At 41.8% G+C, this 16,225-nt stretch overlaps 2 protein-coding genes across 2 annotated transcripts in view; one reads left to right on the forward strand and one right to left on the reverse strand.

Moving 5' to 3' along the window:
* The window catches only part of TBC1D31 (TBC1 domain family member 31), a 670,562-nt gene extending 667,263 nt beyond the window's left edge, over positions 1 to 3,299 (reverse strand). The window contains exon 1 of the mRNA XM_078686822.1: positions 2,931 to 3,299. Within this exon, the coding sequence (XP_078542948.1) occupies positions 2,931 to 3,007 (77 nt within the window). The 5' untranslated portion in view covers positions 3,008 to 3,299. The remainder of the gene's footprint in view (positions 1 to 2,930) is intronic.
* Positions 3,300 to 3,813: 514 nt separating this feature from the next.
* DERL1 (derlin 1) overlaps positions 3,814 to 16,225 on the forward strand; it is a 75,424-nt gene continuing 63,012 nt past the window's right edge. The window contains exon 1 of the mRNA XM_078686823.1: positions 3,814 to 4,135. Coding sequence (XP_078542949.1) covers positions 3,983 to 4,135 — 153 coding nt within the window. The 5' untranslated portion in view covers positions 3,814 to 3,982. The remainder of the gene's footprint in view (positions 4,136 to 16,225) is intronic.

Raw genomic sequence — 16,225 nt, forward strand, 5'->3', positions numbered from 1 at the left:
ATGTTAAAATGTATTGTTTACAACTCTTTTCCTCTAGGGTTCCTACCGTTTTCTTTCTCATGCCCACCACAATAGAACCGAGTAGAAAATGAACCCCACCACAATAGAACCGAGTAGAAAATGAACCAGCAAGATGTCTTGAATATGTTAAAGGGAGGACTGTTGAAAATTAGTACGTTTTGGTGAACATTATCTGCGCCATCTTGCCTCTTCCCCTGATGCCACACTTTTGTCGTGCGCGCCCGCCATTTTTTTAAGATGCCCCGAGCAGAACGAACCCATTTGCATGCCGCTGGCCCCTGACATAGCCCTTCGCCTTCACTAAGACCACCCCCTGCTTGCACCTGCCTTGAGTCATAAACCCCTCTTCGGCGCTGCTCTGCCCCAGGCCCTCATCCTGTTCCCAGCGCGACACCTCCCTGCTTCCCTTTCATGATCTCCGGCCCTTAGATGCAAACCCCCTTTTTTTCCCCGTGTGCCCGTTTTGTCTTCCCCGTTCCCAGGCCGACACCCAGCTCTGCCGATACCATTCCTTGCCCCTCCCCGTACAATAAAAAGCTTCCCCCATCAAAGGATCCCCGGGTTGATCAAAGCCCCCACTCCATGAGATCCGATCAAACCCCCCACATTCCGTGAATCGGCGGAATATCCAGCTGCGTGATACTCATCACCTGTTGTGACTAGGGTGGGGACTTCAACTGTAAATGTGTGTGGGAACGGGCTCAAAGGGGAGTTCCGGGAATGTCTTTTCCATACATCAAAGCTTTAACATGAATGTGTAATCTACAATAAAGTCATAAAACAGTGTATAAGAGGCCAGGCCTCAGAAATGTATCTAGAGCACCTCAGAACGATACCTTCTGTCCGTTTCGTTGTGTTCTCCTCCGGAGAAAATAAAAACCTTGTTTCCTGCTTTCCAGTCTCCAGCGCCTGCCTCTTCATTGATTAAATAACTAGAGGGTCACAGAGGCAATACCGCCGGGCAAATATCGATTGTCCACGACCCGACTCAGGTTTTAACAGTTAGAGTTACAGTCCTTATTGCAACTGGTTGGACTAACAGCACTTAAAGAAAACCCACAACACGACCAAGAATAATCCTCCTAAGGATCCCGGAGTGTCGAGCAAGGCAAATGGAGACAGGGTGAGGGCCTAATGGAGATCAGCTCTGAGCGGCTATATGTGTATCTTCGACTGCTAATAAAACGGGCAGCATCTCTGGCCCTGGCCGCGGACGGGCTTGCCTTAGGCTAAACATTGTGATGCAACTTCAGAGGAAAGGATCAAGGTATAGGTGACAAATTGTGCTTGGCTCAAACACTTGACATACCGGTTGGGTAAAGAAATGCTACATTTATTAGGATCAATGGAAATACTGGTAACCCAAGTTGACCTTCATGAGAGAATGGATAATTACTTTATAGTCAAAATCTTCATATGAAAGTTGTATGATGGAATAAAGCGGGGGAAAACTTTGCATGCCTTTACACTGCATTTTATCCCGATTTTTATTTTTTTGGAATGCATACGCTTTTACAACGCATGCCATTACCATGCATTGTTTATATATATATATATATATATATATATATATATATACATATATATCAAAAAAAAGATTTGAGGGGGGGGGGGGGAGACCAACTTACCATACATGCGTGGTAAAGCATGTGTTGTAAGAGCATATAAGTTGTAAAAACATGGATGGTAAATATGCGTGGTAAAGGCTGAACATGGTATAAACAACGCAGTAAAGGCTGTTACCCCATATGAATATTTGCCTGGAGGTGGCACAGTTGGCACACTTTTGGAGGGTAAATATTACTTGGCCGAGGCTAAATCCTCAGGGATCCTGTAGGAGGATATGGTGTTTTGGGGGGGGAAACAAATATTTGAGAGGTAATTTGATTTTTCTGTAGGATAAGTATGATTACTTATTCAGACGTTAACTACATAGGAGAGTCACCCACTGGAGTCACCTCTTAAGATAGTTTTTTAACAGCTCCCAAGATTTATATGAATCTAGAAGGTGGCACAATTGACTAATATTTTACTGGAAAATTTACTTGGCTCACTGTAAATCTTAATATACTTTATATGGGTATGTGTCTTGTTTGACAAAAATATATTCATAGTATGACAATGCAAAGTCTGAATAAACGAAGTTTGTAGAATTATTTGATGTTCAGTAAATGGATAATGTTTTATATAAAACAGTACCCGTGAATATGATGCTAGTCGAACAATATGCTAACTTGAACTTGTGAATAAGAAGTGAACTTAAACTTGCAAAGAAGTTGCTGCCCGAAATACGGGATAACTCTAGCACCATACCCCTTCTTAGAGCAATAAAGAACTTCAAGATTCTCAGTGCCATTGCTCGCCTCAAAGTTGGTGTCTATGGACTAATAAACATTTTTGTGTAAGTAAGCAGCTTCCACTGATGCAGTCTGTGCTTTACCTGTTGTATGCATGAAAAATAATTTTGCACTACTGTGCACAGGCCATGAGTTCGAGTCCGTATTTATTGTCTGGATACTATTACCCACAGTCCTGTTTGTCACGCTACACATTAAGGACTATTAAGTACCATGTGGATTCCAAAGAGAAGATCTGATCGGACAATCGTACACGGATCTGGCAAACTGGAAGTTGCCTGGTACCTATGTTACAACTCTCCTGCCAGCTGGTCAAATTATTTTTTTTAAAAATCCCTTTAGAGAAGCCATGACTTGTGGTTTGGTAAATGCCTGTTTAAGAATGGCGTTGTCACTGATATCTACCTCCAACTTGAAGGAGAGAAAACATTACACCAGAAAGACTTTAATACTGAAACTGGCTGCAGCAAACGAAGGTGTGTCAAGAACGCTCAATACTTTTAAGTTGCCCCATTGCAGGTCTTTCGTGTAGCGCTCTAGCCAAGTCCTTACCCTGCGGTGGATGAAGGGGTGGGCTTCCTGTGCCAGATCTTCCCAGTCTCCTTGCATGCTATATCTGTGCTCTGCATCTTGGATGGTCGCCAATCTCAGGGACCCGATAGTTCACTCTCTCCCCCTCGGTAAGGGAAGAAGCTGCACGCCGCGCAAAAGTTCAAAACTCTGACTCAGCCGCACTCGTGAAGCCCTTATGGAAAGGTCGGTGGATCCAGAAACAGCCGAACTAACGTCTCTGTGAAAGAAAGCTGGGCAGGGAACACGAATGTAGCGGCAGAACGGTGATCCTGCAGGTCAATGCCTTAAGCTCCAGCAGCTGCTTCACGCACACAGCGTGCCCGCCGCACGCAAAGCTGACAGTTGGACGGTAACCAGGAAGAGTATCTTGGTTGCTATGAGATTGAAATGCATGCTGGGTAGTAAGGTGTTTGTAAATAAAGTTTGAAGGGAAAACCCAAACTTATAGTTTGTGAACGTCGCTGCTGAGCAAATGCGAAATTTCCTGCACATATAACTCAGTTTTCAGGCTTGCAAACACACGTGTCAAAAGCCCTACTGTGCTCTATGTATGCCTGGCATTTTGGTTAATTTGTTTTAATAAGCGCCACTGTCGCATATAGGATTGGAAACATTCGTGTCATATTTACTATTTTTTGTGAACACCCTGCCCTCGACGGGTATCGCTTCCGTGCTCCGCTTGTGAGTTTCACGCGCGCGAGGCAGTAGTCGTGCCCGTCTTTACTGGGAAGCCATTCTAAAGTCATCAAACCAATATTAGGCTGTACGGTATCAAACGTATTGCAACAACTCGATGAAGATACACGCTCCGCCCATTAGCGGCCGGGCCAAGCAAACACGGAAGTTCCTGAATCCGTAACCCGGAAATGGCGTGGGGTTGTCGAATTCTGAGTGGACACGTCAGGGGAGCTCTGCGCATGCGCGCTGTGCCTGCTGGTGCCAGCCTGGGACAGTTTCGGGTGGATGTCCTGGTGAAGAAGCCGCTCCTTCCCAGCTGAGGAGCTGTAGCGGTGCCCTCCCGGGTTGCCGTCATGTCGGACATCGGGGATTGGTTCCGCAGCATCCCCCTGCTGACGCGCTACTGGTTCGCCGCTTCGATCGCAGTGCCGTTAATTGGGAAACTGGGTCTGATCAGCCCGGCCTGGCTGGTGCTGTGGCCGGACGCTTTCCTGCATCGCTTCCACGTGAGTGCGCATCAGGGGCGCCTGTGGTCTTGCTTATTGCTTTTCTTAGAGACCTGCAAAAACACACACAGATGATGGACGGTATGCTCAGACGTGGGCCAGTGCTCTCCATGCCACTCAAGCTAGCCTGGCTGATGAAACCGGTCCTAGGATGCTTGTTTCTAGTCCAGGGAGGACTTGGACTGGCAGTTCAGGGTGGACTTTTCCCATGGGGCGCAGGGTCAAGACTGATGTGCATATGGCTGGTTTCAAACTGGAATGGCATGGGGAGCAAAAACGACGTTCTGCATTCTGTCCAACAATTGTTCTGTTTGCATTTCTTAGAGACCTGGACTTGAATACCCCACTTCTCCAACTTGTTTGGCCAGACAGTTTCCTTGTTTGGCCAGACAGTTTCCCTGTTTTACTGACCCTGCCTTCTCCTTGCAACTTTTGACGTTCATGTCTCCGCCTTGCTGTGCACTCTGCTCATGTCTCAGCCTTGCTTTGCACTCTGCTCATGTCTCAGCCTTGCTTTGCACTCTGCTCATGCCTCAGCCTTGCTTTGCACTCTGCCCACCTGCATGCTCTGTCTGAGTTAGGCATTTGCGTTGAACAGTCACGCTTGATGCCTCTGTATTTTTCAGAGTTGAATGTTGCAAGCGGAGTGCATCTGTCTTGCGAGCACTCATTGAGTTTCAGTTCCCTTAAAAAAAATTCCACTTCAATAGTCGGTCCCCTGTGTATGATTATAATGAAAGCCAAAGGTGTAACTGTAAGAAAAAAAACACAAAGTACATGAAATGCGGACAGTCCAGCAATTGGGCTTTATGAAAGACTACGCTTGATTAAAAACAAAACACTGTGGCTTGGTTCCTTACCGGTTCGGTGTGTCTGACAGCTTACTGCACCCGAGGCCTGTGGTGATTTCCTTTTACTATTTTAAGCCTTGGGAGCTGGGGAAGAGCTTACTCAGCACCCGAGGCTGTGTTTTTTTTTCTTTCTGTGCAACGATGATCGTCATCACACAGAGAGTGAAAGTAAAATGAGCCGATAGGGTCATTTACTTATACTTGCATCGGTGATCCGGGGCATATCTCAGCTCAGCTCCCCCCCAGCACCGAATTCGACAGGGGTGGTGTCGCTGGACCACTCCCTAGTGGACCCCTTGTTCGAGATCGCAGCAGGAGGACAATTTCCAAGCAGGAATCCCCCTATTAGACCCCAGACACTATTTTTTGAGGGAGGGAGCAGGGAGGCTGAGTATGCAATATAAGAGTAAACCGTTTGGGCTTCTTGTAGGCATATGTTAAATAAAAATATCCTGTGGGTTCAACAGCCACGACTAAAGACCCACTGATCATCTGAAGCCCTGCGGATAGACGTGATTTTAAATTTATCCTACAAACGAAGTAGGCGAATTGACACAGGACCCGTCCCTAAGAATAGTGGTGATTGGATCTTGACTTGTGTTCAGGTTGATTTGATCCTTTCTATTATTTAGTAGAATTTTTCAAGGTTCTTTGATTTGTGTTAAACCATGGCGCATTATAGAGCATCATTTATTGCTCCTGCCAGAGACAAGTACTGTTTAATCTAATTTTCTCAAGCTTGCACACACAGTTGATATGCAGTCCGTTAATGCCCTGACTGCTTCTTAGGTCGTAAGTTCTTGGCTCATTTTACCTGGAAAAGAAGCATCTGTGAGATCAAATAAAAAAAAAAAATCGAACCAAAAAAATACTTTTTTGCCACTTGACATGAGTCAGTGATCCATCTAAATAAGGACTGAAAACCATCAAGTAGGTGAAAAGAAAACAAAATCTATGCGTACCACTCAATTGTCTTTGACAGCACAGAATCCTGTCCAACTAGGCAGAATGCATATACAACGTAAACAAAAAATCCTAGAAACCGGATTTGATTAGCCTTCCAGGGTTAATCATTACCAATAGTTTTGTGATTGTGCACTCTTTCGTAGTATTTATGTGAGGCCTCATGCAACATTGGAACACACAACAGACCTATGCAGCAGGCTGTGTGACAGTTATGACAGTATTGATAGCTTTTGACCATATTCTTCTTCTTTTTTTTCTCTCATTCTGCCTAGAAGATTGGCTGTGGGCTGTTTTCATAGTTTTGATCCATCAGCAACAATAAAAAACACTTAAGGTGGCCCTTTTGCTCTATATATGTTTCAGTCAGTATATCCAGCCTCTGTGCTGTGCTTATTTTCTTTCCCATGCACATGGGGAGTGTTTGTGCCCCATTTTTTTAAATAAGACAACCTAACTCTAGAAAATATTTCTTACCGTTTTGTTTCTATAGTGTTCTTTCCCTGAGTTATAATTGGCTTACATTCCCAGCCTGTCTGGCTATTCTAGAACTGATGCTGGCTACTGCCCTGTGCTATGCTGTAGGAAACCAGTATTACTGTTGAAAGCAAATGCTTCTTTTGAGAGCATTACAAACTGTCCCTTAGGAAGAGCGTACCATACACATTGTGATTCCTGCTTATTTGGTGACACCAGTTGTCAAATCAAAGGATTAAACCATGACTTGAATTAGGCATTGTTGTAAATGGGGGGCCTCTAGTTGGTAAGTACCTTTGTCCAAATAGGGACCCTTGCTTCTCGTCAGGTTAAGGGGGATACACACTTTAGATAACCCCTGCTCACCCCCTGGGTTGCTTGGCACGAGCAGGTAGACTTATCCCAAAGGCAATGTGTAAAATATTTGTACTCAAAACACACAGTAATACAGTGATAACACCACAAGTGGACACCACACCAGTTTACAAAAATAAATTATCTTTATCTAAACTCAACAAGACCAAAACGACAAAAATCCGACTTACATGTAATAAGAATATGACATCATAAAGGTTTCAAGCAACTGGGTCCATAGAAAACTATGGATGCGTGATTTCTCACAAAGTACCCGTAGATGCGTCAAAATTCACAAGGCCAAAAACCAACAGAGCTGGGAAGCTTCGATTAACAAAGAGATGCGTCAGTTTCTGAGAGCATTGGGGGGAGGGTGATGCAGCAGTTCTGCCGCATGCAGGAGAAGTGATGCGTCAAAAACGGTCTGTAGGGGGAAGTGAAGCATCGACTCCAAGATGATTCTGGCCCGCGGGTGATAAGTCGGGAAAACCTGCCACACAGCTGCGATGTTTGGAAATGTGGGTGCGGCAGGGATCGATGCGGCGTTGAGCAGCGCTGCATTGGTTTCTTCAGTCCCTTGATGCGTTGATTCTGGCAGCCACAACAGGCGCTGTGTCTGTTTCGGCAGCAGCGCTGGAATTTGTGGAGATTGTTCTCGCACAGCGGTGCTGCGTTAGAAAAACAGACGCAAGAAGAGTGGTACATCGAGTCCTCCTCCAAACAGCAGGAACACACTCCAGAGAACTGTAACAGGCACCTCCTGGCTGATCAGAACCCTTAGCAACAGAGTTTCAGGAAACTGGGGTTGAAGTCTTTGTGTCCCTGAGACTTCAGAAGATGAGGCCAGCACACACAGGCCTTTGGAGATCATCTTCAAGCAGGTTCAAAGCCGAGTTCTAGTCTTTGTCCTTTCCTTGTCAGAAAACGCAACTGCAGGCCAGCCCCACACAACGCACAGCAAAGGGACAGTACTCCTACTGACAGCTTTCTCCTTGGCAAAGGTTCCTCTTGAGTACAGAAGTAATCTAAAGTTCTGGGGTTTTAGGTCTAATACTTGTACCCCAAAATGTCTTTGTTCTCTTTGTGCAAGGGTCTCTGAGCCCAGTCCAAACCAGTTCTGTCCTCACTGGTGCAGTACGACCACAGGGGGTGGCGACAGCATTGTGCAAGGGAGACAGGCCCTATTCAATTGCAAGGAAATCTTCTCACACTACTGTGAATGCAGCCAAGCCCCATTCAGCTTAGCTCTGAGTAATCTAGGAAGGGCCAGGCACACCTTAACCTCCCCAGTGGCTGTCTACAGTGAATGCATATCCCCAGTTCTGTCACTTCAAAACCAGACAGTCAATACACAAACAGGCAGAGGGACACAGAATGGTTAAAGAAGAAAATGTATACTTTCTAAAAGTGGCATTTTCAAACATACAATTTAAAAATCACCTTTACTAAAAGATGTGTTATTACATTCTGAGTTCAGAGAGACTAAACATTATTTCTCCATCTTGTCCCAATGGGAAGTTATACTTGTAAGATGAAACAACGTATTTCCCATTCTATCCTATGGGGCAGATACCCTTAAATAGTGAAAAATGAGATTGCAGTAAAATGAAATTTGCAGTATTTCACCATCTTGACATTTCACACACACCAGTACATGTCCTACCTTTCACACAAACTGTACCCTGCCCAGGGGGCCACCTTGGGCCTACCATAGGGGTGCCTTACATGTAAAAAAGGGAAGGTTGGGGCATGGCACGTGGGTGCACTTGCCAGGTCGACATGGCAGTTAAACTTCACACAGACACTGCAGTGGCAGGTCTGAGATACCTTTTCAGAGCTACCCACGTGGGTGGCACAATCAGTGCTGCCGGACCACTAGTAGCATTTGATTTACAGGCCCTGGCACACTCTGCACTTTACTATGGACTTACCAGTAAGTCAAATACGCCAATCAGGGAGAACCAATTGTAACAACAATTTACACAGGGAGCACTTGCACTTTGGCAAAGTGCCCAAGGCATCTAAGCCAGCAAAAACAAAATCCAACCCAGCATAAAAAAAACAGGAGGTAGAGTCAAAAAGTCAGGAGAACCACACCAAAGATGCTAAGTCTAACAAGCATTTTGACGTATGAGTCTTGGTAATGATAACTTGGCATGGAATGTATGTTCCACCTGTAATCATAATGGTTCTGACCAATTGAAAATGGAATAGAAACAAATTAAAAGAACCATCACAGAGACTGGGGAATTTGGATGAAAGCTGGTAATGCAGGGCCTCCACATAGCAACACTTATCTCCCTTTTAAATGGCCCTTATTTGGCCTTAAGTGTTTATTTAGTACTGTTTCCCTGGCCTGTATCCAGCATGCAGGTTTCGCTTGCTAGCCTTCTAGAAAGATGACTGGTACGCCTTTGTTCTTTAGCTGATGCAACTAGGTGTAAGCTTAAGTGTCTAAAAATTGTTGAATGGAAAAAGTGTTCTTTTCCGATTACTCAGACTGGAAATGAGGCTCTTAAATGTTTCTGCAGTGCTTGGGCTTATATATATTTTTGGGGAGAGACCAGTGTATTATATAGAATAAATCTGATTTAGATTTTTTTTTTAACTTTCATGAATACTTTTTTAGTATTTTAAACATGACCGGGTTGTATTTTAAGCAAGCGCAAAATAAGAAATACTTAAAAAAATAAAAACACAGAGATCAGCACATGCATAAAGGATTATTTCTTATCGTGGTTAACTACAACACTCGAAATGCTTTAGAAGAGGCGACCGGCAGCAGGGAAAGAACAGTACAGACTGTGGCAGACACTAGATTATTTGTGGCTAATGTTGCTTGATGAATGCCGATTCCTAATCCAAACATAAAGTATATTAAGCCATTTGAAAACGTCTTATTGTGGTGATCACTGAATAGATTTAATATACCTTATTTAGTTTTTGCACAAACCCTTGTTGTCTTCTTTACCAGTGTCTATTTTGTTTCAGGTTCAGTTCTTTTCATATGTATTTATTTGAACGGTTTTCTGTGACATGCCCATGTCTTCTGGCCATGGCTTACGAGTACTTTACTGTTCAAATACGCATGACGGACAGTGTGGAAGTAGTGTAGGCAAGGTAAAACTTTGACATAGCATATTTGAATTGTTATGTAGATTAGAATTACACTGTATTCCGAGGGTGGTTAGATTATAGTGATTGATATGGTTAGTGTAAGGCTTGTAAAGTTGTTAGAAAGGGTAAGTTCAGGACGGGTTAGCATAAGACTGTGCTCTTAACTCTTATGAATCTATTATGGGAATTCTAGAGTTTGGGACCTTATACTCATATGGACCTTACATGTTTTTTTGATATCCCCCGCACCCCCTCCAATCCTGACGCTTCCTTCTATGAATTGAAATACATTTTTGAGTTTTTGTTTTATTTTGCAGGGGTTACAGGGGAAATAGATTTCTGAAAAACCTGTCTTGACCCTGGTTTTCCTTCCTTCATAATCTCTATTTACACCAGCAAAACGGTATTAAAAAAAAATAAATAGTTTGAATTCTGTTCGAGATACCCACCACCATCTTCCTTTCAGCACTAGAGTCAAAGTATTGTTCCTTCCAGCTATTGTTTACACCTTTGCCTAACCACTTCATTTGTATGCTCATTAAGAAAGGCCCATATCCACGTTGTAAGAAATGTAATCCTTCAAAATAAGTCCAAATTCTAACCATTTGAACAGAGTGGTCCTGTTTATCCTTTTGTTTAATAACCTTATTCTAACAGATCTTGAAAGAGCATGATGGCTGTTCCACACCAGATTTGGTTTTGGTAGTCTTCTATTATTTCTCGTCACTATCTCTTAAATATGAAAATAGTGATCCCTTGTAAAAACATTAAAATGTAGCCCTCTCCTGTTTCCGAATCAATTCTCCGTACTTGGACTGAGTTATTTCCGTCTGTGCTGTTTTGCCATTATTCCTTTAATCTGTGTATTATGTTTAGTGTGATTCTCCTGATCCGCAGTCTGAAAATCTGCTCTTCAAACACCTTCATCTTTCCCATTAATTATACCTAGTAATAGGTTTTATCTCCTGGGTCACCTCTATTTTCAAGAACCCTTTCTAACATAGGTGCAACAACTTTTGTTTAATCCACTGTGGATTGCTTGACGTATCGCTTTGTGGTGTAATTTAATTAACAAAACGTTGAAGGTACCTCTTCTATTGTTAAGACATCGCCAATACGCTCCCTTGTTTGGTCTTCACACTCCCATGTTTGGTCCTCACTACTTGAAGTATGCCACCCTTGCTTTCCTTCGTGGACCTAAACATCTCATTGATTTATCATCTTTTAACCCACTGATGGTGACTACATCAGTCTTTTGCCTGGACTGCGTGCATGTACCTTCTATTAGTGGTGTGAAACTAATTACAAGGGACAGTGCCTGTCTTGTCCCATCGCCATCAAATATCCACTTTCCTTTGTGGGGAGACGAGTGTTGACTTGAAAATTATGGAAGGGCTAGATGAACCTTACAGAAAACTGCAAAGTTCGCAGGCAAGTTTGCTGAGGCGTTATGGAAAAATGTAAACTCCTATTTGGGTTATCTGGGAGTTTGACAAGTGTGTGTATAATGGGAGCATTATGGAACCCTGCAAAATAGACTTTGCTAAGTCGTCTATTATGAAAACCTGTATTTTGAAGATTGTACCAGTATTAGTTGATGTTACCACTTTTTGCCACAGTAGTGCCTCATGATCTTGTGACTAGGCAACTGACTTTGGAATTTAGGTACTTAGGTTTTAAACCTGGCTCCAGTATTTGAGGGAACACTGTGTGATGCTCCTAAATTGAAATTTACATGAAATACTTTACAGCTTTAAATATGTGCAGTGTAATGTTATTTTGCAATTTAAATAAGTGGAATCTCCAGTTGATGTACATAATCTAGAAACATCTCCCACTATTGTACAGCATACAGTTTCTATTCAGCTAAGTTTAAATACCAGTACGAATCATAATGAGTGGCCTTTTTAATACTGATGAGTGGTAGGTCATATAAATCAAATGTGAGTCACATGTATTTTATCACACCTTATAGATATCCAGTGCGATAGTCTAAACTCCTGAGTTACATTTTAGCGGGTCAAACCTGCTGATAATGATCAGAAGAAAAATGCCTAGGAAATATGCATGCAATGTGCTTTGTGTGCAAAACCTGTAATAGTTGATAATTATCATACCCAATCAGTTCGGAACACATTGGTGTTGGATTTTATGGTGGGTGATAAGTATCTCACAGCAATAAATGAGCTTAAATGAAGACAAAACTTTTCCAAATATTTATTGGTGGAGAAACCCTTCAAACCTTCCTTGCATAACGTTAGTTAAATCCTGACAAGTTTTACCAAGGTTTCTGACAAAATCTTTCAAATAGCCAGTTGTGTCAAAATGTTCACAAAAAGCTTTGGGAAAACATGGTATATTTGCTAAAATATTGTATAATTCCTTTCTGTTTTTACAAAGTTACTCCTCTAACCTGCTTTAAGACACACCTTTGAACACAAGATGTTCTCAAGATTCATTGACAGGAGAATCCCGCCCACCCCCCCCAAAAAAATCGAACTAAATGTTACCCATTATTGCTGGCCATATGTGCCATATAATTAGCAATTTTCCCAAAGCTTGCTGAGGTATACCTATGCCCCCTTGCTTTTCTGAAATATATATTGTTCAATATGCATCTAGGTATTTTGTTTCAAATTGTATATGTGTGTGTGCCTGTGTCTGTGTATGTTTATATGTATGTATATGTGTGTGTGTGTGTGTGTGTGTGTGTGTATGTATGTGTGTGTGTAGGTATATATATATATATATATATATATATATATATATATATATATATATATATATATTCACTGAAAAAACCATAGGTTATAGACCATATATAGTTAGGAAATAGCATTTAGAAAACCTTATTTTACTCACACAAAACCATTGAAATTCCATATATAGTTAGTTGCACTAACTATATATCGCGCACCTGCAATCCACTGCTGATGATGTCACATATTACATCATTCATGACATGGTCAGTGACATCACTGATGACATCTCAAATGACATCACTGATGACATCACTGATGACATCTCATTTGACATTACTGATCACATCACTGATGACATCATTCATGTGATGATACAATGAACCTCTTCAGACTCTAATATAACCTTAGATACACTCAGTGTAAACAGACACTCACAGACTGTCACTCATCCATGGAGTTACTCACACACCTAGTCAGTCTTGCAAAGAATCAATCACACCTCGATTTCCTCAACTATATAGTTATACACACCTTACTTATTGGAACATATAATAACACATATTTACTCTGTTATACAATCCCTGATACAAGTTCACAATAATCCATACAGCCACTCACACATTCACTGGCTCTTATGCACAGTTATTTATATATGTCAACTATCACATGTACTGTGTTTTACATATGTACTTACTTTGACATGTAGCACTGAGATATCCATTCACTCACCAATACACTCATGCACACAGTCAACCGCCCATACAGATGTTTCCACATGCACTTTTGAACCCATACATCTAGTGAATCAACTGCTCACACATCTATGCACAGAGTCATACACCTCCCAGACACCCACACACACACTCAGTCTCCCATACAAATACTTGGGCAACTAATCAATAACCCATATAGTTAGTCATATAGCTAATGATCAACACATGCATCAGATTACAAAACAACAGACACAATGATGCACAATTTAAAACAGTTTAGTCACTAACCCATGCACTCAGTGAGACACATTTAATCACTCACTTATACAGTCAGTCATGCACCTACTAAATCCTTCATCCAGACACTTATACATCCACTCATTCTTCAATATGTAAGACATATTTTAACTTTACAGAAGCATACAGTCACTGGATGTTGTCATCAGTGATGTCATCAGTGATGTCATTTGAGATGTCATCAGTGATGTCATCAGTGATGTCACTGACCATGTCATGAATGATGTAATATGTGACATCATCAGCAGTGGATTGCAGGTGCGCGATATATAGTTAGTGCAACTAACTATATATGGAATTTCAATGGTTTTGTGTGAGTAAAATAAGGTTTTCTAAATGCTATTTCCTAACTATATATGGTCTATAACCTATGGTTTTTTCAGTGAATTTTCAAGGTTTTGTAAATGCTAATTCCTAACTATATATGGTCTATAACCTATGGTTTTTTCTGTGAATTTCATTGGTTTTTTAACAGCTAATATCTGTAGCTGTAAAATGTATTCTTCTTTAAATCCAAAAATATATTTTATATGTTTATGAATAATTTTTTTTTAAAATATTTTTTTTTCTTCGTTCCCGCTTCGCGAATCGGGAAGCTTCCCGTTAGCTGACCTTGATGCCGCGAAATAGACCGCGAGCCGGTAAACGTTTCTTTACCGCAAGTGCCGCGTTAGAAAACAACATCGTGACGCCTCCCGTCCGCATGACGTTCCACGTTGTCGCTTGATACGTCATATGACGTGCTACGTTAGCAAACTGGTACGCGAAGCGAGTGCCAAAGCGCAGGTTTCTGGAAGCAAACCGGGAGGCCCTGCAAAGCGCTTAACGTAAACACAGCAAGTCATGTGACTTGGTAATAACACTTTTCATTGGTTCATTTCACTTTTGGTTTCCTAATGATGTAAGACTAGGTCATATAATCTAAAATGAACACTTTTGATTGGTTGAGAACTCTTGTTTTTCCCAAATGATGAAAATCCCTCCTTCTTTCCTCACTCTGACTTTCATCATTGTGAGAGAAAGACCCTTTGTGATCACTGAGCAATGGCTTCTTTAGTAGCTTCAGCTGGTGCTTCCCCACCACCTCCACCACATCCAAGGAAGAGTGGACCACCTGCTCAAGTTGTAATTCAACAAGAAGAAGAAGAAGAGGAACAGGAGGACGAGCACGAAGAGAGGCAGTTTTTGCCTGAGCAGCCCAAGACGTCTCACCGGAAAGAAAACTTCATTTGGCAATTTTTTAAAATTCCCAAAGGTCAGAAAAAAGTAAATGCAAGATACGTAACTTGCCTTATATGTCAAGATAGACTGTCCAGAGGGACCGACAAAAAATACAGTTTCGGAAACTACACAATGCATCGCCATATGACTAGGTGGCATCCTAACAACTACAGTGCTGCACAGTTTCGGAACGACCTAGATAATCTCCCTATTATGGCCAGAAGATCTGTTGTACCGGAAGTAACGGGACCAGAGGGCAGGGAGATGGTGCCAAATATACAAATGAGATTTGGTGAAGTAAAACACACCTGCGTATTTTGCGATGGATTCATTTCCTACGGAGAAAGAAGCATCACTCTGATCAACAGAGCTATTGACTATCATATGCAAGTTTGTCCGAAACGCCCAAAATAATAAATACTTCTTTTTTTTGTTTTGTTGCTCCTGTTGAGCCCTTTACAATGAATCGTTTTCATTGCCCCCTCCAAGAAAAACCCTAAAAAATATAAAACTGTTCCGAAAAATTCAAAAACAGTAAAAAAAATGTTCAGAAAAATAAAAAAAAAAGTTCTTTTCAGAACTACCTCCCCGTTATTAAAAAATTGGTACAATATTTGGAACTGTGCCAACCTCTATTTCTCTTAGTTCGCTTCCTAGTTCGCTCGCTGGTACGCGAACTGGAAGCGAACCAAAAACAGTAAGTATAAGGGAAGGAAACACACACTTATGTTAAAAGAAAGACAGCTATAGGGGAGTAAACTAGAGATACTATTACCCATAATCCACTACTGATGATGTCACATATTACATCATTCATGACATGCTCAGTGACATCATCAGCAGAGGATTGCGGGTTTTTTGGCAACATGCCTTATCCACGGATTAATAACGCTGCCTTTTGCTTTATATAAGTTTTCAAATTGTATGAAATATATACCAATAGGTCTTTATGAACCTTTAGGTAGTGCTTTTGTTCATGAGGTCTGGTCGCTTCCATACACATACAGATGTTTCAAAGATGATCAAGAAGTTTATCTGAATGGAGAGGAATGCACTGAGACGCCAGATCATTCACTAATGTGTAGGCACATACAGTTACACGATTCATGCAACAAACACCGACCAAATATGGCTTGCGTGTTGCAAGGCACGCCAGTTCCTGCTATCATCCCCACGTTCAAGTTGTTGGAAAATGGTAGTTATTTGATGCTCAATAATGAAGATTGTTCTGAGTTAATTAAAAAGTATTCCTTTTATCGTAACAGTAAGTGAACGGGTTATTTGCTGCAGAAATGTTCTATTTCCTCCCACACATGAACATAGGGAGTTTTCAATCTGGCCACAAATACCAACCTTGGGACACGTTTCAACGGCATGACAAGAATAAGAGCTCTT

This window comes from Lissotriton helveticus, chromosome 4_1, assembly GCF_964261635.1.
Source record: "Lissotriton helveticus chromosome 4_1, aLisHel1.1, whole genome shotgun sequence".
In the NCBI taxonomy this organism is placed as follows: Eukaryota; Metazoa; Chordata; class Amphibia; order Caudata; family Salamandridae; genus Lissotriton; species Lissotriton helveticus.